Consider the following 26,645-nt stretch of genomic DNA (forward strand, 5'->3'; position numbering starts at 1 on the left):
ACGCATCATACGGATATAGTGTAAAGCATCATACAGAGAACATATTCTTAATGCAATAAAAAAGATTTAGAGGTCAAAGAACAACGGTCAAGTAGTCTTCTAATTGCTTGTGTATAAAACTGTTGGTGTGATTTCTCTCTGCAGTTCAGGTACTTCCAGTGGTAAGCAGAAAATGATTCCTTCTACCAAAGAGTTGAGAACATTATTTTCAAATACTTTCCTCCTTAGCAATGCGATTGTGATCAGGTTAAATTTCTTCATTTATTGTCTGGATTATTATGTGGAAAACTCCAATGCAAGAATGGCAAAATTCTGTTGAGTTCTCCCCCCCCCACCCACCTTTTCTCCGTATGCGCTTGGTCAACCCCCTTTTTCTCAATTAATTTGTGCTATTTAATCATTCGTGTGGTCAATCCATCCTCTTCTGTCAACCATGTGTGCTATTTGAGCAATCATAATCATGTTGTTGATTTGTCCCCTGTTCCTCTCCTTCAGGTAAGAGGAATTCTAAACAGGTTCACTTCACTTTCACTTCAATGTACATGTATTTCCTTACTTGATTATGTACAACACCAAGGGAAAATATATAAATACCTCTGATGTCTTCTTTATTTCCCCCATTGCACCTGATTGTCCCTAGTCATTCTGTGAAAGAGAGACAAAAAGAACCGATCAACATCATTGCTCAAATAGCAGACATGATTGAGGATCAGTGAATGAATCGATGATATAACTGCTCAAACATCATGATTGAGAAATTGGGGGCTGGGGGGATAAATGAGGGTCTCTGGGAAATACCAAATGCTCAGGGGTATTTGGGGAAATAATGAAAACAATCCAGGGTATGTATTTCAAAGTTAAAGTCAATATTGCTTTTATTATGTAACACGATATTATGTCTCTCTAAAAACCAATAGGTGACATTTGCATTAATGGCATAGAATCTTTCAGTGAGTTTCCAATTGAAGATGCGGTCAAGACTCTCAACTTTGTCTATGCTGGGAAGGTTTTCACGACCAAAAGAGGGATCAAATTTGGAGCTGCAAGCGCTCTGTTTTTGAGAGATGAAAATCTTTTAGAGAACTGGCATAACTGGACAAGCCCAATGGGTGTAGTTCTTGGGCCGAATGTACGAGAATCCATGTATTGTCATCTCCTTTGTGGATTGATTCAAGCAGAAGAGGTTAGAGTTATATCATCGATTTTTGCTTATGGGATAACAGAGGCATTTCGGTTGTTAGAAGAGGTATGGGAGGAGCTATGCATCGATATACAGTCAGGCACCCTTAGTAAGTCTCGGGTGACTGATGCATCTGTTCGTGAGGCTGTGGAAACACGTCTTTGGCCAAATCCTCAGCTTTCTCAAAAAGTCAGAGCTGAGTGTGAGAAAGGGTGGTTTGGTATTATCAAACGATTGTGGCCAAATGTGAAATGTATTCTTACAATTTTGACTGGATCCATGGAACCTTATGTTCCATACTTGAAAAACTATGCCGGGGAAATACCACTTGTTTCTGGTGATTATGGCTCATCTGAATGCATGACTGGTATAAATTTGAACCCTAAGTCATCATATGATCAAGTCTCTTTTACACTGCTGCCATATACAGCATACTTTGAATTTCTGCCAATAAAACAGAATGGAGGGGATGAGTCACCAGTTGATATTACAGGTGTTCAAATCGGTGAAGAATATGAAATTATTGTGACCACTATTGCAGGTAAATGGTGGTAAATTATTACAACTTTATCTATGATACCTTTTTCCTTGTTTAGGTAAATGTTCTAAAAATACCCCTAAATTTTTTCTTAATTCTCCAAACACCCTTGATCATCAACCCCGGAAAGGACACATATAATTGTTCTTTCGAGGGGGCTCCAAATTCTGAAAACTGCTATAAAAGAAGGATTGATAAAGGACATTTGGAGAAATAACAATAAAACATAGGGCCATTTAGGGAAATATGAAAGAACATTAAGAAAAAGGTGTTATGATACATTTGGCAACATCAACATTGACGGGGAAAAGGGTGCTTTTATTTACAAAAATGTGGGTCAAATTCTTTCCAACTTTTCGGTTGCAGGCCAATATTGTACCATAATTTTTTATATTACTTACTGTATGAAAAGAAGGACCTCCTGATTAGCATAGAAATTTTCCCTGACTTTGCATGAAATACTCACTCAGCATTTCTTTCTTCATGAGCATATTCTTAGTTTTTTTTCCTCCAGAACTTACTCTTAGTACTTTGTTCTCATTCTAAATTTTTGTTACCTCGATTGAAAAGCACATCTGAAGTGTTTCACTTCTTGTTAAGGTCTTTATCGATATCGGATTGGTGATGTTATCCGGATAACTGGATTTTACCACGAATTACCTCAGTTTTCTTTTGTGATGCGAAGGAATGTCTTGTTTAGTTTGAACACAGACAAAACCGATGAAAGAGAGTTTTTAGAAGTCAATAATCAAGCATCCAAGATCTTGGATGAAGCAAACATGAAGTTAGCTGACTTTTGTGGTTATGCTGACCATTCTTCTAGGCCAGGGCATTATGCTATCTTTTGGGAGCTTAGTGATGTTGCTTCTATTGAGGATTCGATATTGGTTCGATGTTGTAGGAATATAGATCTTTCATTCAACAATCCTTACCAACGAGGCAGGGCATCTGGAACCATTGGTCCACTTAGGCTTTACATTGTAAAGAAAGGAACCTTCCAAAATATCATGCTTCATGCCATCGAATCTGGAGCATCTCCTTCACAGTACAAGACACCTAGGTGTGTTAAGTCGCCAGAGCTCTTGAGGATTCTCAAGGACTCAGTAGTTCATCTGTACATCAACTCAGGACATGAGAATGTAAATTGATACTCATGTTAATTGACAATGAGCGATTTGGTTGTCATTGTTTCTCTCACATCATGAGCAGATTAATCCCTCCACAACTTTCTCTCCTGCAATCAATGTGGTCTCTCTGAACATTTTGGAGCTTGAAAGATTCCCTGACTTGAATATATTGTGCATTTTTTTATTTTGAAAGTAAAGCCTGTTTTTTTTGGTAAACATGGATTTAAAGTAACTAAGTTACAAGCACCACACTCACTCTACGTGAAATGTTTCTTCTGTCTCAATAAAAATCATATACTTAATGATTATAAAGTCCAACTGCCTATCCCCCCTTGTGAAGATTGTAGGTTGTTTTGTGACTCATAAGATAGATGGTAGTTTCTCTCTAGGAAATGGAATACTGGTTTTGCAGGTGATTATTATTTTATGACTTCACACAATAATGTGGTGCAGAAATAGAGGCGACATAAGACCAGAATACAGACAGCATCACAAAGTTTGTAGCTTGATATGGAGCCTCTTCATGTATGGTTGTAAGTTGCCTAGTGTAAATTGTGAATGCTAGAAATGGTCACAATTACCTTTGCTTGTAGATGTGCTAAAGTCAATCAATATGCTTTACACAACAACTACATATAGACTCCCATGGATTGATTATGTTAGCTGCATTAGAGTTTGATATGGGGGCCCCATGATATTTCTTTTAGATCATGCATACTTTTGCATTGATAAAAGTCTGAGATTCTGATGTAAAGGTATTTACGTATAATCATGGATATCGCAGACAGTTCTGTGTTTTTCTCAGAGTGCCACTAGTGGGTCAGTCGCCCAGAAATAGTGTGTGAAAGAGAAACGTAGGTAGGTAGGTGTCACAAATAAATGAACCCAATGGGGAGGGGCTGCTACTGTGATTGCCGTTATAACACGGAAAGAATCCAAAGCAAAAAGAAAGGGCGGGATGGTCGGTCAGTTGTTGGTTAAACAGACAGACAGACAGACAGACAGACAGAGAATCGTAGGGTCACAAAGTAAATTAACAAATTTAATCCAAAGTCCGTTACTTCCCAACTTAACTTGCTCCAATTCCTTCCTTCCTCCCTCCCTCCCTCCCTCATACGTACCTACGTACGTGCGTATTATGTATTATGTATTATGTATATATATATATATATATATATATATTCTTCTGCATACAATATATGTAATAATGTATGTAAAAAGAAGACGGTAAGTTATGAATGGGAATCGGGATGGATGGATGGATTGGATGGAGGTGAGGTGAAACTAGAGAGAGAGAGAGAGAGAGAAGTGAAGTGGTTCACATGAACCAACGCCTGCCTGCCTGCCGGTGGTTAACACACACACACACACAGAGACTTCAAATTTTCAAACATGATTATTATTATTCCCTTCCTTCCTTCCATACATTTAATGCGCACCTCCATCCATCCTCTCTCTCTCTCTCTCTCTCTCTCTCTCTCTCTCTCGTGTGTGAGAGTCGTAACGAATCTCTCACGGTTCCCTTCTCCGCCTTCAAGGCCCTTATGCGCCTCTCTCCTCCTCCTCCTCCTCATCATCATCATCTCATGGAGTCAATCCCAATCCCAATCCCAATCCCAATCCCAATCCCGCCTCCTCTGCCCTAAAATTCCTCTTTTCTTCTTCTTCTTCCTCATCACCATCATTGAAGAAGAAGAAGAAGAGGAGGAGGCTATGGCAGCTCCATTTGGCCTTCAATTCACCAATGATCCTCCATTTGTCAATCGGCCCCACAATTCCTTCACAACCCAAATCGTTGACGAATCCACAGGTTGGCCCATCAGTGATCAGATCTCAATTGATAGCAATCATGAATGCAGAGAAGACCAATACACGGAAGCTAATTATGAAGAAGAATCAAGCACTGGGACTAAGAGCACAATCAGCGAAGATATGACCATAATCAGTTACAGCAATCTGGGAGGTTTTATCAAACAGAAATTTGGCAACCAAAACAGTAAGCATCATAATTGCCCTAGAGGCCATTGGAGGCCATCAGAAGATGATAAACTTAGAGAGATCGTTGCAGAGTACGGGCCTCAAAATTGGAACTTGATTGCAGAGAAGCTTCAAGGAAGATCAGGTTCTCTTTTCTCCACCCACACACGAAAAGAACGCACTGCCACAACTACACAACTTTTAGCATCATAAACATGTTTATAAGAATCTCTGTATGTTTATAACATTGGTTTTAGGGTTATAACCAAATATCTTATTACATGCATATATATATATATATATATATATATACACTCATGCACACATCCACCTATCTGTAGCTATACATACATACATACATACATGCACATGGTTTTCAGCGTTATAAGACGATATATCTTATGCATATAACACATGCCTATACCCCACATACATATACTGTATACATGTGTGCATTGTGTTGAACATGGCACATGCACTAACAGGGATGTTTGGATACATCTCGTTGGTATAATATATGAGAGAGATACAGGGTCTTTTTCATGGATGGGAGGGAGCATGTACATATACATCTCCAAAGTAAGAGATGTGTTTGGTCAGTCGGTCAGGACTCAGTATTTTAGAGATATGTATGTATGTATGTATGTATGTATAGGTCCCCATCCACTAGTGACAAGGATAATATATATATATATATATATATAGGATGATGGCAATGTCACATGTGGGTGGTTGGCCCACATGATGATGATATTCTACATACATACATACTTACTGCATCCCTCTCCTCCATTCACCTACTCTTTAATTTCTGCATTTCCTAATTTGTACATTACTATTTACAAAGAGAGGGATATCCCAATGTTGTCATATTAGAAGCTTGAGGAATCATTATCGTCTCTCTCTCTATCTAAAGGCTTGCAAAAGTATGAAGGAAGCGAGCGTTACTAGAGGATGACTATCACTTGCTTTTGACATGCTCCTCCATATACTGCAATCCATGAAAGCTATGAGGATATATATTAAAAGGGGGTGCTGACTTGGAGTGTCACACTAAACTAAAGAGAACACCTAGAAGGTTGAGCTCATATGTATATGCCTTATTCACACATGGAGACTTGGTGCTTCAAGTGTATGAATATCCGATATTCTTAGGAAGGAGACACATTAAGAAACATTTTGTACTTAGGTCCCATGGGTCAATATTGGTCTCTCTATGGGTGCTAAAAATATCTATCAATCATCTATCTATAATATATATCCATATACCCCCTTGGTGGATTGGAGCTTGTAGCTCGAAGATCGGAGTATAGATCAAAAGAATATTAATCCCAAGGCATTGATTTAGAAAGCTGATGAGAGAGGCTCTAGGAGATGTATTTGTCCACCTTGTCACAAAATAGATTTTGCCACACCTAGTTATTCTACATCTAGTTACTCTATGTTGTAAACCTAGATGCCATAACATACACATGTTTATTTTTCTACTGATGCCTGAAATGCTGAAATGCCCATGATTTTACACTGACCTTACAAATCACATAGAAAGATTAAAGTTATCCAAAACAAAACAAACCTTTCTTAACTTGTTTCCATTCAATTCATAATACTCACACAATCTCCATTTTTGCACGAAATTGCCGATAACTTAATATCGAGCTTTCATTTGCAATGAAGATGCACATTAGTTTGAAGGACAAGAATGGAACTTAGTGCCACATAATCTACAATCAATACTACATTGCTAGAGAAATTACATAGAGAAATCAAAATTAGAGCTCCTCCCAATTATAATGTGTTGGAAAACTTACTTTCTTTGACACTATTTTACACCTAGAAATATGTGTGTGACATGGAAGGCATTATTTCTAAATTTATGTTGTCATTAATGTTTATTTTTGCAAATATGGAAGTTGATTGTTGTTATGGGCATTGGGTATGACACAAACTTAAGGAAATATCAAATTCCTACAATGTCACGATAATCTTTTTTTCAAATTACATGTCCAAAATTTGGTTGATTAAATTAAAAGAGAATAATCATGTTATAAGTTACCAATAAATTAGTGCTAAAAGTGAGGTATAGTTTGCATTATGAAACGACTCGATTGGATGAATTTGATCATGCTTCCTCTTAGGTTTTTGTTCAAGAGTTGGATTTTCCTTGTTATCGCTCAATCTCAAAGTTAAGACTCTAGATTTTGACTTGGGGCACTCAATTAACAGTAGGGACATTAGGGATAAATAATTTAAAAGATGGACACTTATTTCACCAAACAAAGCGACACTTTACAACTAAGTTACCGTCTCTTTGTTTACTTACACATTTCACTTATTCATATCAATGGGCTCATAAATTATGGGATTTGTTTCCTTCAATCAAACTAAGTTGCCATCTCTTTGTTTACTTCAATCAAACTAAGTTATCATCTCTTTGTTTACTTACACGTTTCACTTGTTCATATCGATGGGCTCATAAATTATGCATCCACATAAATTATGGGATTTGTTTAAATGTAGGCAAAAGTTGTAGGTTGAGATGGTTCAACCAATTAGATCCAAGAATTAACAGAAGACCCTTCACGGAGGAGGAAGAGGAGAGGCTATTGGGGGCACATAGTTTCCATGGTAACAAATGGGCTACAATCGCCAGACTCTTCCCCGGAAGAACCGACAATGCTGTAAAAAACCATTGGCATGTCATTATGGCTAGAAAATTGCGAGACAAGTCTAGAACACCCATATCATCCACACAAAAATGCTTCTCCATCAATCACCAATCATCAACTACAGGTTGTGTTAGTCAACTTGGAGGTAACATCCCTATAACTGTACTATTAGGTCCTTCAAGGTATAATTATATGACATGTCTAATATACAGGCTGGAAATTACATGTCATTATATATATTTAACATAGCAAAACTTAATTGGCTCGTAGCTAAACTCTTCACAAAGCTAGGCATATTGACTACATTTTGCATAATATTTTATTAAGAGTGCAATCAACATGCTCAACACTGCTACAATCAAATCAACTTGTTTGAGAAAACTTACATCTCAATAGTTGTGAAAATGAATCAGTAGATTGAAAGAATGTAAATAATATCGCAAAGATATATTATTTCCAGGTACTCTCATGTTGACAACGAAGAACAAAGGAATGTTTGATATGGAAAGGGATCAATACTACAATGACAAACCTGACGAAAACAATCATGACCCCAGCAAAACAAGAGTTGAAATAACTTCAAACCCTAGGTCGGTACAACCCAGTCACACCCGACCATGTGTACCTTTAAGCTTCCATGTAGCAATCCCACACACATTGAATACATCTCGAATCCATTCTAAGCAAGAACAAAATCATCAACCAAACTTTATAGATTTTTTAGGTGTTGGCCTCTAAAATATGTTCGACGCAAAGAAGTACAACATTTCTACATTTGAAGTACATCACTAGCTTTTTATTATTTTATGATGCCATTTTGAGATTACTTTAGCTTTGAGGAGATCCTAGGCATCCATCCCCCTTACACTCCAAAACTCAACCTTGCATAGAAATGATGTTGACCATATATTGTTCCCGAGTAAACGAGCAAGAAGTTCTGATGGCTTCTGAAATAGATTAATATGCAGTCACAATATGGAAATAAATTAAATAATGTGCTTACATACAGAACATATCATTTTAATTCATAGGAAGTTGTAAAGTGCTAGACAAAAAACAAGCATAAGGCGTACACATCAAACAAACATATGCAAAGCCCATCTGTGGAAGTTATTTATATATATACCGAACCGTTCTTTTTAAATATATAATATCCCTCAAAAAAGATGGCCCTGGCTGTATCCTAACCCAACCTTACACCAGTATTCTAACTTGTCTTCCTCCCAAGATTTTTTTTCTCCAACACAGTTGTCATATCCCAAAATTTTCACATGTACAGAGCATTGTGTAGTCCAGTTTATATATCTAGAAACACTAGTACAGATGATTTCACCGTTGTATACTTGCAAGAATCCACTAAACAATCAAAATTGATCAAGCGTCTCTGTGGACAAAAGCATTTGACAGACACCAGAGAACACTCTCATTAGATCTGCAAGTAAAGGAAAGATGTATTAGAAATGCCTTTGAGTTGATTGATGCCAGACATCTCTTAGCATTGTTAAAGCACATAATATCCAAATTGTAGGCTCGTAGTATAAGGCAAAAGGTTTCAATATTTTCAAATTCAATACAAATATATATAGTATGACAGACTCAAAAGTTTCACTCAATTCAAATCCATTATGAGAATATAAAATACCTGCTGACAGTACGAAGTTTGACACCATCCAAATGCAATATTAACATATAATATGCGGATACTACCATTGTACATATATTTTAATCCTCACAATAACCTCAGAAAAATAGTAATGTACCTTGGAATCGTATTCTGGATGGAGGTGGAACACAAATCGCTGCATCTAAAAATCGTTTCTTGTCAGAATCTAACTTAAAACCAAGCTTCCCCGGGAAGTCAGGTGCACTAAGAGTAGAAACAATTGCTGCCTCCGCAACAGCATGGTAACTCACACAGAACCCATAAAGGACATCAGACAGAGCCTCTTTTAACGACTCCACTACTCCACTCACAGAAAGCCTCCGCAGTATTCCCTGTTAGAAAAAAAACAGTTCAGATAATTATCAGTAAGAATGTGGAAAACGCTGAAATAGCTTAGTTTCTTCATTCCCATATTCGTTATTTCACCAATTACCATTGGCCAACCTCAGAAAAAGGTCAGTTCATCCCTCTTTTTAAATATTCAAGCAAATATACGGTCACTTTCCCATAGAACAAGGTCAATTCGTTCCTTGTTTCTGTCTTTGAGGAGTTTGCCTATTAGCTAAGGGCATTTGGAATAATAAAATATAAAAAATGCATGGGCATTATGGAAAATAAAAGAAAAATTCATGAGTGTTTAGTGTTTCACTAGTTAATATGGTTGGTGCCTCCAAAAAATTAACTAGCTACTTTTAAATGGAGCAGAGAATAGTCAAATGAATACCTCTACAACCAGCTTTCCATAGTAAGTGGCTAAATGATCCAAATGACACCGAAGTTCAGGAAGGATTTTCCAACCCCTCTTATCTCTATTTGTGCTGCCTGTTGTTGAAGGCCCAACAACAGAGTCGAACAAAAAGTAAGCAGCAGCCAAAGCCACATCTGGATCTTTTCGATTGAGAGATCCTGTACAAATGAGTTTCATTTAAGAATGGAAAAAATCCTGCATTTGAATTTGAATTAATCCAAAAGGAACACATGTGAGGTTCTGACCTATTGCTGACAAGAACAATTGTGTAAAAGCATCAGATGGCAATAGCACACCAGGAAAATACAGAAGAAAGCTTTGGCCCAACTCATACATCTTTGATAAACTGTTCCCTATGTCAATATCAGGTAAATCGTCTTGCATAACTGGTAAATCGGACTTACTAAATATATTGGCTTTTTGTTCTATCTCGTTCATCACCTTATCTAAACCTTCCAGCATGCTCGTAACATCAAACAACATCGAGGCCAAACATTTCTCTAATTCAGGGGTAGGCTTCAATGCAACAAGAGCAGTTACCTGTTATATAAACCACAATGTGACTTAATCCCTCTTCTTCCACTCTCTTTCTCTCACTCTCTTGATCCATCTTAAGCTCTCTTACCCTAAACTTTTAGTAGTGGTGAAAGCTTAAGTTGAACTAACACATCATCAAACTAGTTTTTCAGCTACTAGAGGCCAAGGAAGCTTATAAGAACTAAAGAACTCTGCATACTTTTGATAAGCAAGCTAAGGGGGCTGCAACCCTGTGAAACTTAAACATAGAAGATGCTGCTGCAATAATTCCAGGTAGGACTTCTGAAATAGATATCCCCACTTTATTTGCAACTGAACCCCACAAGTTACATAATGCTGTAGCCACAATTCCATCAGCGGCCCATGTAATTGTTAGAGACTCTAAATATGGCCATATTTCCTGTAACATGTGCAATGCTGGATGCACATGCCGCCCCTCCCCAAACCCATATTCCACAACACCGGCAATAACATTCAACGCAGACTCTAATATAGAAGCCATTTGATCTCTGTCCCCCTCCTGCATCAATATATAAGAGTTATGATCATTTGTAAGGAATAAATATCAACAAAACAACAAATTTTGAAATCACCCAAATCTTTCTTTATTTCTCCTAATGCCCCCAAGTTTTTATTTAAGGTCCAATGCTGACAAAGGCATTTGGAGAAATAAACAAAAACTAAAGGGTATTTCAGAAGTTTTTCTTTATTTAAATGCATCCCCAAGTTTCACTGCATTGAACGAGGAATTCTGGGGAATTAACAAAAACTAAGGGCAGGCAGGGAAATAACGAGAACTGGAGTATTTCAGAGTTTTTTGTCCTGTTATAATTGGCACCTTTGCATTAGCTATTTCTTTGATGGTTGAAATAGATCCTAGGGTCACCCGAGCCAAACCCCTCTCTGCCTCCTCAAGTGGAAGTGCTCCAATAACAGATGCAAGACCCTGAACAACTGCTACTTGAACCAGCATTTCTTGTTCTTTAGGCAACTGTGTAGGAACACATAAAGCAGCTTCACAATTTCCTATTAATGTATCTATAGGCCATGTGGCAATCAGCAATGGAACCGACGCATTACAGAGTTCTTTTAAAGCATATGCTGCTTCATATCGAACTGTTGCAGTACAAATATGCTTTTTTATTAGTAAATAATAACGCCACATAACGGTACCTAATGGACAATTTAATGAATGTATTTCCACTTCAACTCACCTGCACTAGCAGAGAAACTGTTGAGCACAAACTGAATTGAGTGTTGAGCCAGACTTTGATCTGATGCAATCCATTCTGCATAATTTTTAAGCAAAACCACAGCCATCTCCTGAAACATCTCATTCTGTCTAGAGAAGCTACCTGCAACAAGGATTGCTTTACCTAGGTGTTCTGCAGTTCTTAATGTCTATACACAGAGAAATGTGTTCTTAATGTCTACATAAACCATTACAACAAGAAAATTATATGATATTTATAATGCACAAGTGATTTTCAGATATCTGAAATAAACATTCTGAAAAAATAATATCAATCTGTGTCAATGTAAAAATAAAGTACACTGACCAGTTTCATATGGTGATCCAAGAACCCAGGTATGAACTGCTTTGAGAAAAGATACTGCTTCCATATTGTTTTGAAGTTTTATATTGGTAATCACTTCTTTGCTTATAGAAGCAATACAGAAAAGACAAACTTCAGCTTCTGGCCATGTTGATGCCCCCCTTAAAATCTCCAGCAAACGGGATAAAAATGCACCATTAAGCTCTTTGTAAACTGCAATTAAAGCACCCTCAGCAATATCTGTACGAAACCTGGAACGATGTCTATTTAGCATATGAACAATGTAGAGGCAGCCTGTATAAAACCTAATGCCATATGTTAATTTGCAAATTTAGTTCTCATGAGTTACCCAATAATATAAATGGCACATTGTTATTAGGGTTGATTTTCTCTATTTTTCATAATCAGAACAGATTTGGGTTTAGGGGGGAAGTACCACAAGTGTGTAGGCTAGGCTGAAAGGAAAATTAATTTGGCACTTTTTGCAACTATGCTCTGCAAGCACCTTATCCTCTAGGTGGTTGCCTTTATTCAGTTAGTCTTGCCGCACCTTCAGGGCTTACCGTACCATAAGATCCTCATTATTGTGGCAGAGAAGAAAGAAAGATACAGTAACATCATTTAAGAAGCCAACGCGGTCTATAAGACCAAACAGACAAACCAAATAAATGTAGATAAGTAAATTAAACTGAAAGTGACTGAATAATCAATCCCCTTATCCATACATATAAGATTCTCAACGTGCACAACAAATCACTATTGTAACCCACTTGCAATGTCCTGGTCGGGATCCCACCCGTGTAACCCTTGATTTAACTTGTAAGATGAGTAAAATTGTTGTTTGATATTATGAAATGGTGCCCTGTTAATATTCCGACATTGATGTTTTAGCATCTTGTCACTTCATCCTTAGTGCCTCAAGAATCTATCCTTGATGATCACATACTTCATAACATCACCTGAGAACTCCAATAAATCTTTTACTCTCCATCTCTTAAACCATTTCATAATGTCAAGCACCCAACCAAATGAGATATTTTTCTTTTATTGGTTTTTGGTGCCTCTCATCCTATGTTCCAAGCTTGTTTCTGCAGTCTATGATCAGGCATATTCTCCACTTTTATAATATACTTGTGTACTCTTCGCATCGCTCGTACCTCTATGGACCGAGCATTTGTTTCTAATACCATTACAATATACGATGGTGAGGAATTTATTCCTAAATATCGACATAAGCAATTTTTGGATTTTCTTAATTTTATTCCATGCACTAAGTGAGATAGTGCCACCCCACACTTCCACTCTATTAAGCAAAACTTGACTACCATAGCATTGAATAGCATCAATCTCACTTCCCATCCTCAAGTATCACAAAGTATTGGATGTTTGCTCTGGCTTGCTTTTGTGTACAAATCCCACGAGTTACTTCACATTGCAAGCATCTCCTTGTATCACGGCATTGCTCAGCATGCCAATTGTATGGGGGGTACATAGCCTGTTGTATGGAGAGAGGAGTTTGTTATTGCTCTTCCAGAGCCTCTCGTGCTTCCTAGTATCTGTGGTTGGGGATGACATAACAACCCCATCTATATCCTTGTATGTTAAGGATTTCACGAGAAATGCATTGATGGGTTTCTGTATATGTGTGTGTTCTTGAAGGTATCTTCAAAATTTCTCGACATTTTTCCTTAGAGAGCCATTGCAATTCCATATAGTCATGCATAAGGTCTCATAGGCCATAAACCATCATGCAGCTCTCTTGGCATGCCTTACAAATAGCTAAAATGCACCGATAAGAACAAAAAAAAACACATCTCATCCATCAGAAAAGGGAACAATGGCAAAAGACAAAACTAACACCACCATACAAATAGATTATAGAAGATATTCCAATAGATACCCCATGGGCTGATGTGTAAGTCATTCTAGTGACATCTCTTCGACACACTATCAAGGTTTCAGAATTCAAAGATTTCCAACAAAAAGTCTTCCTTTAAATAAAATGCTTCTGCATTAAATAAGTTTCTTCACTACAAATCATAAAGCTGAAAAGTGTGCATTCTTATAGACATCACTAAGAGCCTATGAACGTTTCAGAACTATAGGATTTATCCTACAAGATTTTCTTTTGACTAAAATTCAGAAGCAGTTTAAAACGAAAATGTTCCAGGAATTGAAAGGTTCATGCTTTGACATGTTACAATTTTATTTATGCTAAAGATGATGAACTAGTATTGGGATAAAAACACCACCAAAGTTCCGTTTCATATACCTGCTGAAAAGCTCTTCCTCAAGAGGCGAATCATCCCACACCTCAAAATTTGGAGGATATTGTGCAACTTGTAATATAGACTACCACCAGCATAAAAGTAAAAAGTTGAGAAAACAACACAGGAGTCAGAAATATAAACGGGTTATAGCTACATCATCATTCAAATGACAATTTTGAAGCCTTTTCTTAATTCAGTCATTTCAGGGTAGGTCATAATTCACCTGTGCTGCAGCTGCAAAAACAAAAGGCTGGAGAACTTCTCCACGTCTTGTATAGTAGATATTTGCAAGGCGAGGCCATGCCGCCACTGCCATTAGGGCTCCCTCCACACCTAGACCGCCACCGCCTCTAGATGCATCCACAAGCCATTCTAGAATCTTAACCCCCTCCATAGCTGATCTGCATAATAACGCTCCTTCTATGGATGCTATCTCACTGAGTAGCAAACAAAGGCCTCGGGCATGTAGAGAAACCTCCTTACTAGAATCAATAGCTGCTGCATCATATTGCCACTTTTGCTCAAGAAGCGCTGCCAAACTTAGTAGAGGCCAATCCATCAACTCAAAAACCCAAAGGATTGTAGGAGATAAGAACAAGAAACAGAAAGCAAACACAGTTGTGATTTCGTCATTTATTCAATTCTATAAAGTTTGCAGAAACATAAATAGTGCAAGTAACCTTTTGCAAACCGATACATACTTTTAATTATAGCAGTAATAGCTTGTTCTCTGCCAGGAAGAACATCCACTTGGGATACTAATTCTGAAAGTGCCCAAACTGCAGGCTGGAAAACATTTTCCACAGGAGATTTTAATGATTGTAATAACGCTGTAAATAGTGATCCATATTCTGTATAAAGCTCAGACAATACAACACCTGCTGGAATCCTGCAAAACATGTAGCAGATTGTGCATCACATTGCATCAATAAGGGAAAAATGCCAAAATACCCCTCAGTTGTCTTTATTTTCCCAGCCATGGACAACCCCTAAAACAAGGGGCTGAATTAGCCATATATTTGCTCAAATAGCAAACACAATTTAGAAAAAGCGGATGATTTGACCATATAGTTTCTCAAAAAGAACATATGATTGCTCTTTCCCAGTTTCAAGAATGGTGTTTGAGGAAACAATGAAAACTCGGGAGTTTTTCAAAGTTTTTCCTTAAAATTATATGAAAGAAAATTGCCAGAATATCAAGTTCCCTTAGAAAACATACCATCTCTCAAAACATGCAAACATTTTTCCCAGAATTTCACTTTGATTGCATGAAACAACAACTGTATTCAGAAACAAGAGAACTTGGGGGCAGCATTCCTGCATACATTCTTTAACCTGGAAACAAACATAACCTATATCAGTGATGAATTAAAGAGCTTATTTGTTCATAGAAGAACAATGTGGTAGAAACAAACCATCCATGAAAGATTGCGCCCCCGATGTAATGTCTCTTCTGCTAAAGCAGTCAGCAAATCAACTTTAAGGGATAATTCTAGTACTGAGTCCCCAAGAACAGTGGTTACCATCTGCAACAGTAATCATAAACCTACAGCTTAAAACTAAATTTTGAAACAAATAGATGGAATATGAGAAAGAACTTGGATTGTAAAAATAAGAAGGGGCACATGCTCAGATAGTTGACACCCGTACTATACACAACATGCTTAGTGTTACATGATGTCACAGGAATGAAGACACAATCAGCGAAACTATTGGATTGAAATGATCGACTGTCAGAACGGCCTTGTTTTCCAGATTTTGGAACCCTTAAAGGCCAGCTCCAAGTCCTTCCATATATCCCTGAAGTTGGACAGCTTGGATTGCTATTTTGGATTTTATAGACTCTTATGGCTGATTCTCTCGTTTACTTAATTCTTTCAGTCAAGGAACTCTGGGTTTCTGTTATGTGAATGCATTCCTAGATGTGTAGGTATATACATATGCCTTATTTGGGACTGTTTTCAGTGATCTCTAAGCTGTTTCCCAACTCCGTCCTCAGCCAACTTCACTCTATAATGATTTTCCCTGAAATGTTTTTCAACTGGGCTCGTGCATTGCACATACATCTTTTCCATGAATCAATGGAAGAGACGGAGAGAGGGAGAGAGAAGAAAAATAAATATCCATCTTTGCTAACATCACATGTATACCATTTTCATTGATCTATACTCTATACTTCAAATTTTCCAAACTAACATGGTCCACTGCTATCATTGCATGTATATATAAAATCTTTAGAAGAAGACAAAAAGCAGTCTTTAATTTAAAATTTAGACAAATTTACATTTAAGATTGTTTACACTCTACCTCATAGCAAGTATCAGCACCAGCAAGGGCGGCGGCAGCAGCAGCAACGATACACAGTCTCCCTCCAACCATAGCTTCGCGATGATTCAAAGGAATCTGTCTCAATAGAACTTCATAAATCTGACGACCGTCTTGGGGAGGGACATTAATCCAATCGTTTCGGATTTTCGAAAGGAGAAGATTGAGAGAGAAAAAACGAACTTCTTGAAGCTTTCCTATATTTGATCCGTTAGGAGGGAAGGATAGATACAGAGAAGTCGGCCATGCTAGTGGCGAAGAAAGAAAATCTGTTATCCATTCGTTAGCTGCGCGAAGGTGAGACTGATCACTCTTGATGCTGTTTGCCCCGTCATGGCAGAAGAGGATGGTGGAAATGGCGGACTCCAGCTCTTCTGCTCGATTATGGAGCATCTTACCTTCTTCTCTCTCTGTCTCTGTCTCTGTCTCTGTCTCTGTCTCGTCCATTCTCTTCTCCTGCTTCTGTTCCACCTCAGAATCTCGCTTCTTCTGCTTCTGCTTCTGCTTCTTCTTCTTCTTCTTCTTCTTCTTCTTCCTCGCCTTCCTTTCCCTGCTTCTTCCTTTTTTTTCTTTTTTTCAAATCTCTGTCTCTCGGTGTTTTTAACTGACTGACTGTGAGAGAGAGAGAGAGAGAGAGAGAGAGAGAAGAGACTACTACTACCTAGGGTTTCTCTCGGTCTCTATATGTACATACATATATGTACTGTGTACATATACATATACATACATATTCGACTTTTGAATTGGTGTGTGTGTGTGTGTGTGTGTGTGTGTGTGTGTGTGTGTGTTAAGGTGGGATTGTTTAAAATCCTTTGGAAATTATTGATGAAAAAAGAACCCCATTGTAATGAACAAATAAATGTTCGGCAAATACCAAAAGAAAAAAAAAACCCCAAGATTATGGAGGCATGGAAGAAGAACAAATTTGATAACACTTGCCAAAATGTCTATAAGTACTTCCAAATTATATGTGTTATATCTATATATATATATATAGGAAATTAGTAAATTCACAGTTTTTCCCGTATTTTCACAACTTTTTTTTTAGTTCAGAAATATGATTATTTGCACTACAAATGAACGTAAAAACTGTTTCAAAACAGTTTATTAAGATTTGGAGCATGTTCTAGCATTGTGTCCAAGCTCTCCACACTTTGAGCACTTTCGCCCCTCTACATATTCAAAATGAGATTTGTCCCTTCTAATTGAAGCTCCCTTATTTTTGGCACCCACTGGTCTTCCTTTTTTGGGGGGGATGGAATCTGGCTATTCTTCCAAAGAAGCTATGATCAAAGCTCTCAAAGCAGAATATGTTCAAAAAGGTGTTGTTTTAACAACGAAAAGATCTGCTTATAACAAAGTTGAGTTGAAGTGTGATTTGGGTGGAGAACCAAAGTTCAAGGAGACTAGCGATGGCGATCAGAAAAGGAAAAAGGGATCCAGGCTAACAAGTTGCACATTTGAAATCATTTGTGGGTGCAAAAAAGGCGTTTGGTATGTTCGAAAGATTTCGGGTGATCACAACCATGAAATACCTGATAGTTTGATTGGCCATTCGAAATATAGGAAATTAGATGGTGAAAGTAAGATAAAAGTTCAATCGATGTACAAATCTAATGTTTAACCAAAGGAGATACTTAGTACTTTGAAAAAAGAGTCCCAAAATAATGCTTCAATCCAAGAAGTATACAACGCCTTAAAGGGTGTTAAAAGAGATTTTTTAGAGGGCAAATCTCCATTGGAAACATTGTCAGATATTATCGCGTCCCCATAATACACTGGTAAGCTGCGCTTGGATGACGGCGGTAGAGTTAATGGATTATTTTTGGTGTTCAATGAAGTTGTAAAGCTTGCTAAAAGATTGATGGGGTTTTCTTGTTGGACTGCACATACAAGACTAACAATTTTGGCATGCCCTTACTAAATTTCGTGGGAATTGCGTGTACGAATCAAACATTCAATGTTGTTGTTGCATTTCTTCCTGATGAGCAGGAAGAATCATACAAATGAGCGTTAAGGGAATTTAGCTCAATTGTCAGTCCAAGAGTAATAGCAACAGACCGAGAACTGGCACTGATGAATGCTATTGCGGTGACATTCCTTATGTGTAAAAACGTCCTATGCATATGGCACTTTAACAAAAACGTTGGTTCCAAATGTAAAGGATTTTTCAAGAAAGAAGACAAATAGAAAATATTTCTACAAAGATGGAAGGAATTGGTCTATTCATCAACTATGAACAAATTCAATCAAAATATGAATGCTTTTTCGATATACAATATCACAAATCCAGACGCATATGAGTTTATACTTAAAAAGTGGTTACCTTGGAAAGAAAGGTTTGTAACCTGTTACGTAAAGGATATACGTCATTTTAATTCTGTCACTACATCTCCTGCTGAAGGTAGTCATCGGGTCTTAAAAAGTTACATCAAAAATGGGAAATGAAATTTACTGGAAGTGGTAAAGAATCTCAATTTGCTTTGGAAAAATCAGACTGCCAAGATTTTAAAAGAAATTGAATGTCAAAAACTAATTGTATGTGATAGACACAAAATTGGGTTGTTAAAACCATTGTAGAAGAAGTTGTCTTTGTTTGCATGGATGAAATACTTAAACCGTACAAGAAATCATTGAATGAAGAGGAAATGAAAAAGGTTTGCACCCAAAGCGTCACTAGAACATTGGGATTACCTTGCAAACACACAATCAGGGAGCTAGTCGAAGAAGGTCAAGTACTAACTTATGCATATATTGACTCTCAATGGCTCTTAGAGTTGAATGCATCTTCTAGAGCCATTACCAATGTTAGTTTGAGTCAAAATATTTCACCAAGAAAAAATCTTATTGAGAGATTACATAATGAGTTGTACAACAATCCTTAGACTCATTCGTCATCATTTATTAATCGTATTCAAAGTGTTTTGGATGATCCAACCAAAGAAATTCAGGATATTCAACCTCTTCAGTGCAAAAAAGAAAGACCAGTGGATGCCAAAAATAAGGGAGCTTCAATTAGAAGGGATAAATCTCATTTTGAATATGTAGAGGGGCGAAAGTGCTCAAAGTGTGGAGAGCCTGGGCACAATGCTAGAACATGCTCTAAATCTTAATAAAACCGTTTTGAAACAATTTTTACGTTCATTTGTAGTGCAAACAATCATATTTTTGAACTAAAAAAAAAAACTGTGAATTTACCAATTTCCTATATATAACATTAGTGAACCCACCCACCCACTCTCTCTCTCTCTCTCTCTCTCTCTCTCTATATATATATATATATATATATATATAACATTAGTGAACCCTCTGTGTGTGTGTGTGTGTCGATACATATTGTCTTCCAATGGAATGGTGCCAAAGAAGCCAAGTCCTCGTCTCCTTAAGGTTGAACCTAATCAATTGTGACTCTCCATATTGTGGTGTACTTTCACAATATGAATGAATACCTTTGCGAGAACTGGAAAATAGGAATGACAACTACCTTGCATTTCACTTACATACATTCCATACCTTCTCTACTTTATTTAGGTTATAACCAAGCCAATTATGTGACTTAATGATGATACAATATAAATATAGTGACATATAACAAGCGTGTACCATCCACCCTTTAACATCCTTTCCACCCAAGCAACACCATTTGGGGGAGCAATAGTATATCTTGTAATTTCTCCCAAGTAAATCCATCATTTAGGGGATATACATAACCATCGTCAAGCATCTTCAAATTTCAACAACATTAGAAATTCAATATCAACCACATCCTCCATTTTACAAACCCCAAGTGAAACAAACGATTGAGTTGAGGTGACAATGCTTTCCTCATCCATCTTGTAGAAATTGTCGAAGACCTTTTTCTGGTTTTGGCATCGGCCTGGAGTATCTGGAGTTCCACCGCTTGTTGGGACCATTCATTCCATACAGATGATGAACAATCTTCGATCTTTGTCTTCGTTTGGTCCCACCATGCTCCGATGATCGTACGGATTCTATTAATGCTCAGCTTTGTCCTTTCTTCCGTGGCCTCCTTCTCTTTCTTGAATTGCTTGATGAGTTCGGCTGTCGCGTTTATCTGTACTTCATACTCCATACATTGGGTCTGGTAGGTCGTTTGCAACCTATCCAAAACCGTCTTTGCCCGTTGCACTTCCTCGTAGTGCTTCGCCGGTTCCTCCATCACCTTCGTCATCATCTCAGCCATCATTTTACCTTGATCCGTCAGCACCCTCATTTTTTTCTTCACCACCGTCCGGACCTCCTTAAGCTTTTGTTGTTGTCAGTCATAATCCAACACCAGCTTCTTATGGTCCGCTTCGAGTTGCTTATGGTCCCGGTGCAGTTTTTCAAAATCCTCTTGTTCCTTCTATTGCCGGATCTCTTCTTTCAACCGCTCTATTTCCGTTTCAGCCATCCTCTGAAGCTTATCTTTTTCCTACAACAACTTCTCTCTTTCCTCCTTCAGCTGGTTGTTTGCTTGACTCTTCCAAACATTTTCCTCTGTTCGTCGGTTGTCTTCCTCTGTTCTCTTTCTTGCTCTCCTAATGCTTCTTGAGCGGTTAATTCCTCCCTTAGTGTTTGCATTTCCTGTTCTCACTCAACTTCTTTTTCCAGGGCTTTTCTGGCCACCAGTTCTACATCCGTTTCTAGAACTTTCTTCTGTAAATTAGCCGGTTCTACCTATTGGAAATTCGGATGAGAACCGGAGGAGCCGGATCGGATGAGTTGGATGAAGGAACCGGATCCGGATGAGACCCGGTGTCGAGACTCGAGGGTAGGAGATAGAGCGAGAGCGAGAGCGATAGCGAAAGAGAGAGAGAGAGAGTGTGTGTGTGTGCGCGTGAGAGAGAAAGACTAAGTGAGTGAGTGAGGGGGGGGGGGGAGAGAGAGAGAGAGAGAGAGAGAGAGAGAGAGAGAGAGAGAGAGAGAGATAAGACTTGAATTAGAAATGAGATTATATTATGATCAAACAAGATTACAATGAGTAGGTAAAGGGCTAAAGACTAGTGTTGAACCGAATGAGTTGAAATGAATGTATGGACACTTATTTATAGATCCTTATGGAGTATTCTAGAATGTTCTAGAATATTTTAGATTTTTATGATACAAAATATAATCATGAAATATTAAAGAATGTTCTAGAATATTCTAAATATCTCGTAATAACTAAAAATATAATTATTATAATCACACAACATATATGTTATTACAATGGATAAGGGTTCAACACATAGACCAAGAAGTCGTGGGTTTGATTCTTAATAAGCCAAAATGTTGTCTTTATGACATTATCCCCCGTTTCGATGACGAGTTCCATGAGTTAGAAGACAAGAGTTCGGACTTGGTTTATGGGGATATTTGTCGTGAAATGCAACAACCATGTCGGAGGCATTAGCAAGATGCTTGACAGGCTCCCATGTTCAATCATTAGGTGTATAGCCTAACCAATCAACCAAATAATATAGTTTGTTGCGAATGATCTTGGAGTCGAGAATGGTAGCAACCTCATATTCAGAGCCATTGGAAACTTCGATTGGAGGTGGGGGAGGTGTAAGACGACTCGGAATAGAGCTTGTTGTGTAGGGCTCCAAAAGTGAAACATGGAAGATCCGTGAAGTCGCATATGAGGAGGGAGTTCAAGACGAAATGTCACATCATTGATCTTACCAGAGATCACATATGGGCCGAAACGTTGATAATCCAATATGTAACAAGGTCGGGTGGTTTTAATGCTACCTTGTAAGAGCCATACACAATCTCCTACTTGAAACGTAGTCGATGAATCACGCCGATGACGATCAACAATCTTCTTTTGAGTGTTTTGGGCATCACATAAATGATGCAAAAGTATATCCTGAACTTCTTGGAGTGGAGTGAGCCGATCTTCAGCAGTTGGGTTTTTCGGGAGCTTGGGATGTTCAAGCATTGTCCAACGAGGATGCTACCCAATGTTAGCAAAAAGTGGGGAATATCCAATAGAAGAATGTTCGGAGTTGTTGTAAGCAAATTCCACCAAATGTAATAAATCCACCCAATCATCTTGTTGATAGTTGACAAAACTACGTAAATATTGTTCGATTGTTTGGTTGGTCCACTCACTCTGCCCATTAGTCTTTGTATGGTAGCCAGAAGAGAGTTTACAAGAACTATGTAAGATTTTGAAGATGTGTCGCCAAAATTTCGAGATGAATTGGGGACCCCGATCACTAATAATATCATCTAGAAGACCATGATGGCGAAACACCTCCCGCATGAGTAAATCGGTTGTCTCTTGACTAGTAATGGTCTTCGTGCATGGAAGTCTCTGTATGGTAGCCAGAAGAGAGTTTACAAGAACTATGTAAGATTTTGAAGATGTGTCGCCAAAATTTCGAGATGAATTGGGGACCCCGATCACTAATAATATCATCCAGAAGACCATGATGGCGAAACACCTCCCGCATGAGTAAATCGGTTGTCTCTTGACTAGTAATGGTCTTCGTGCATGGAAGGAAATGCGAAATCAGAGGGATCAACTTCAAGTATAAAGCGCCTCATTGGATCGACATGCATTAAAATTGGTGTAGATGTAACCACTTGCTTTAAACCCTCAAATGCAGAGTTCGCATCTATACCCCATACAAATGGTTGATTCTTGCGTGTTAGTTAAGTGAGGGGTATTACAATCTTTGAATAATCTTTGATGCACTTGCGATAAAAGTTTGCGAACCCCAAAAAACATTGTACATCTTGCATAGACTGTGGTGTTTGCCAATACAAAATTGTTTGAACCTTTGATGGATCCATAGAGATACCATTTGAAGAGACTATGTACCCCAAAAATTCCACTTAACACTAGTCGAAACTACACTTCTCCAATTTTGCATAGAGACCATCCTCTCGTAACCGTTGCAAAACTTGGCGAACATGTATCTCATGCTCCTCTTGAGTTTTTGAGTAGATCAAGATATCATCCAGGTAAATTATGATGAAGATATCGAGGAAGTCTTAAAAAATGTCATTCGCCATATGTTGGAAAACTGTTGGTGCATTCATGAGACCAAATGGCATCACTGTATACTCAAAATCACCATAGCGAGTGCGGAATGTGGTCTTCGATTCATCCCTAGGATGAATTCGAACAAGGTTGTAGGCACCTCGAAGATCTAACTTCGTGAAATACTTTGCTCCACTGAGGCGTTCTAGAAGGCTTGAGATCAATGGTAGAGCATATCGGTTTCTAATAGTCACTTTATTCAAGCCCCGATAATCCACGACCATACGAAGCGTACCATCTTTCTTCTTAACAAAAAAGATGGGTGCACCAGCAAGAGATCTTGAAAGTTGGATAAAACAATTTGCCAGGTTCTCATCAATATATTCTCGAAGAACCTCTAACTCCGTGGGTGAAAGGTTATAAATTGGCCCCCATGGAGGCTCTTTTCCTGGCTGCAAATCAATCGGGCAATCATATGGTCAATGCTCTGGTACTCTGTTAACCTTCACCTTATCGAACACATCGGAGAATTCTATGTACTTCTTTGGTAATTGGACCCCCAATTCTTGTGAGCTAGATGAGGGAGTTGCTAAAACCGCAAACACCATCATGTCTTCCTTCCTTACATCCTCTCGTAACTAATGTATAGAGATTGTTGAAATTGTGTGGGATCCTAGATCCTTTGTTGGAGTTTCAAGAGACTCGGACTGTATTGTGATCTCTTCAATAGTTCTTTTTCTCCAATCAATAGTTGGGTTATGTAACTCAAACCAAGGAAGACCAAGAACTAGAGAGTGCTCTAGACTACTAATGATGTTGAATGAGATGATACTAGCCAAATTACCTAGGACTACACAAATTGGTTCAGACTCTTCGACTATATCACTTGATGCTATAGGGCGACCATCGATGACTCCTACAACTACTGGGTTCGGGAGCTTATTCAAGATGATGTTTTGGGTCAATGCAAACTCACGATCCATGAAACAAGAATTGGCTCCACAATCTAGGAGGGTAGAGGCTAGGACTCGATGACCTGTAGATGTGCTAAGCTCGATTTGTGCAGAAAAAACTCTACTAACTTGATTTGATGAAATGGAACCACAACTAGGTACTGACTCTACATATCTAGGATGGTCCAACCAAATGGCTCCTATTTTGGCCGGACTTATTCGTTTAACACATCCTCTAATTGGCTCAAGACATCAAATCTATTCTCATGGCATGGGTTATTAGGCTTAGTAGTTAAGTTATTATAAGTGATAGTAGAACTCGAGGTAGGGTTTTCATGTGCACTTACTTGGTAAACTTGACATCTGGGCTTAGGTGAACAATTCATATCAATATGTCCTGCACCACCACAATAGAGGCATAGGCTATGCACCCGACGTCGTTGTTTCTCAGCATCTGATAAAGGACCTTGACGTTGTGTTGACTCTATTTCCATCGAAGTGGTACCATCCCTGGTAACAGGTCTAGGAACTTGTGGCGGTGTTGCGACTATTGAAGCATACGTCTGTTCCGGTTGGCGGCGTAGCATTTGTTGACGTTCAGAACGTCACTCAAATAGGCTATTATCACATCACATAGCTTGACTAATAGCCTTTGTAAGAGAATTTGGATCTTCGTGGAAAGTAAGAAGAAGATCTTTGACATCGTTACGTAAACCCTGACGGAATTGATCCATTAAGGCTGCCTCATCCCAAGGGATGTCACATGCCAAGAGACGGAAATCTGCGGCGTAGGCTGAAGCGAGTGAAATACTGAATTATTTTCTGTTGGAACCGCCGGTTGGCGAAGACATAGAGCTCGAGGTTGTTGCCTTTGAGTCTCTTGTTGTACCTCCTTCCTCATATAGTGATAGTTGGAGCTTGTGGGGTCTCGTGGTTTTTTCCCTGTTAGGATTTTCCACGTAAACATCATGTGTCGTCTCTTCGGTGTAAGTGTATGAACCTCCACTTATGTTTTTTGTTCTTTCATAAAGTGTTTGAGTCTCGGTTGTGGCCGAGCGCTATTCCTCACAAATTGGTATCAAAGCGGACGAGAAAAATGGAAGAGTCATTTGGAAGCATGTTCAAGCTCACTGGCACCAACTACCCAGTGTGGAAGTCGAAGATGAGGGACATGCTCGTGGTCAAAGATCTCTAGCTGCCAATGCAGTTCAGGGACAAGAAACCGGACAAGATTGATGCCACGACATGGGAGGTGATGCACATGAAGATGATGACATACATAAGAAGCTTCATCGACATGATCATGTACAACAACTTCAACGAAGAAAACAAGGATCATGAACTTTGAGAGAAGGTAGGCATCATGTTCCAAAACAAGAATATCGTGAATCGAGTCTCGTTTTTTCGAAAGTTGGTGAGACTCAGAGATCAAGACATGTCCAGTATGGCAGAGCACACGAATGCCATCCAGGGGCTCATACATCAAGCCACCTCATTGGAAGTACCTCTAGCCAATGAGGTACTTGTGTTGTTATTGCTTGGTTCCCTCTCGGATAGCTGGGAGACGCTAGTTGTCACTTTGGGCAATGCTGGGCTGGAAGGAAAGCAATTATCCCTAGCAAGAGTGAAGTTGAGCTCACTAGATGAAGAGGCGTGTCGGAAAGGCAAGGAAGTGATATCCAACCCAAAAGCCCTGATTTCCAAATCCGACAGACAACGAGGGACAAACCGGTATTGGAGTTCCTAGAACTGGGAAAAGTCGGGGACAAGGTCAAAGTCAAGGGGGAGGCCTACTTGCTTCTATTGTGGGAAGCTAGGACACTTCCAAAAGAATTGTCGACACTTTCGGAAAGAGAAAGGAACCGACAACAATGATTCGAAGAAGAGTCCAGACCGAAATGGTTCGAACCGGAGACGTCTGGATCGGAAATGAACGTCGATGATCGCGACAAGTGAAGAAGAATTGCTGCTCATCACTGAGGAGAATGAGTTAAACCTTATCGGCGATGAGACAACGTCGGATGTCGATTCCGGAGCGTCATTCCACCTGGTATCGGATCGGAGATGCTTCTCATGCTACACAACCAGAGATCACGGTTGTGTCCAGATGGGGAAGGAAGGGATCT

The 26,645-nt window shown here is 38.6% G+C and overlaps 3 protein-coding genes and 1 pseudogene across 5 annotated transcripts in view; 3 read left to right on the plus strand and 1 right to left on the minus strand.

The window, feature by feature from the left end:
- The window catches only part of LOC147869110 (jasmonoyl--L-amino acid synthetase JAR1-like), a 4,103-nt gene extending 1,188 nt beyond the window's left edge, over window positions 1–2,915 (plus strand). For 2 of the 3 annotated variants that reach the window (XM_087326570.1, XM_087326588.1), the window contains exons 3-4: window positions 952–1,721; window positions 2,319–2,915. In XM_087326570.1, coding sequence (XP_087182696.1) covers window positions 952–1,721; window positions 2,319–2,866 — 1,318 coding nt within the window. In that variant the 3' untranslated portion in view covers window positions 2,867–2,915. Of the gene's footprint in view, window positions 1–91; window positions 247–951; window positions 1,722–2,318 lie in introns of those variants that run through there. The other variant, XM_087326579.1, reaches the window with a different exon arrangement.
- A 1,622-nt stretch (window positions 2,916–4,537) lies between these two features.
- Window positions 4,538–8,446, plus strand: LOC147869111 (uncharacterized). The gene is made up of 3 exons (XM_087326592.1): window positions 4,538–4,967; window positions 7,343–7,636; window positions 7,952–8,446. Exons 1-3 carry the CDS (start codon window positions 4,559–4,561, stop codon window positions 8,227–8,229), a joined length of 981 nt encoding a protein of 326 aa, XP_087182718.1. The 5' UTR covers window positions 4,538–4,558; the 3' UTR covers window positions 8,230–8,446.
- Window positions 8,447–8,591: 145 nt separating this feature from the next.
- On the minus strand, window positions 8,592–17,125 carry LOC147869112 (uncharacterized). Its single transcript, XM_087326558.1, has 14 exons — window positions 16,573–17,125; window positions 15,681–15,791; window positions 15,485–15,600; window positions 14,967–15,154; window positions 14,489–14,796; window positions 14,268–14,347; window positions 11,999–12,246; window positions 11,654–11,794; window positions 11,278–11,555; window positions 10,639–10,959; window positions 10,148–10,442; window positions 9,879–10,060; window positions 9,252–9,486; window positions 8,592–8,923 (listed from the first exon to the last, which is right to left on the minus strand). Exons 1-14 carry the CDS (start codon window positions 17,035–17,037, stop codon window positions 8,856–8,858), a joined length of 3,036 nt encoding a protein of 1,011 aa, XP_087182684.1. The 5' UTR covers window positions 17,038–17,125; the 3' UTR covers window positions 8,592–8,855.
- Window positions 17,126–17,792: 667 nt separating this feature from the next.
- On the plus strand, window positions 17,793–18,600 carry LOC147869113 (uncharacterized; annotated as a pseudogene).
- The last annotated feature ends 8,045 nt before the right edge of the window (window positions 18,601–26,645 follow it).

Source organism: Azolla caroliniana, unplaced genomic scaffold (assembly GCF_043228905.1).
Source record: "Azolla caroliniana isolate FFs.n. ecotype wild unplaced genomic scaffold, voAzoCaro1.0.p SCAF_1, whole genome shotgun sequence".
Lineage (NCBI taxonomy): Eukaryota > Viridiplantae > Streptophyta > Polypodiopsida > Salviniales > Salviniaceae > Azolla > Azolla caroliniana.

Coding starts and splice junctions, on each gene's coding strand:
- LOC147869111 (XM_087326592.1), top strand. CDS start 4,559: ATGGCAGCTCCATTTGGCCTTCAATTCACCAATGATCCTCCATTTGTC. Junction 4,968..7,342: donor GAAGCTTCAAGGAAGATCAG/GTTCTCTTTTCT, acceptor GTTTAAATGTAG/GCAAAAGTTGTAGGTTGAGA. Junction 7,637..7,951: donor TTGTGTTAGTCAACTTGGAG/GTAACATCCCTA, acceptor TATTATTTCCAG/GTACTCTCATGTTGACAACG.
- LOC147869112 (XM_087326558.1), bottom strand. CDS start 17,037: ATGGACGAGACAGAGACAGAGACAGAGACAGAGACAGAGAGAGAAGAA. Junction 15,601..15,680: donor GGCGCAATCTTTCATGGATG/GTTTGTTTCTAC, acceptor GTTTGTTTCCAG/GTTAAAGAATGTATGCAGGA. Junction 11,556..11,653: donor CAGTTTCTCTGCTAGTGCAG/GTGAGTTGAAGT, acceptor GTACTGCAACAG/TTCGATATGAAGCAGCATAT.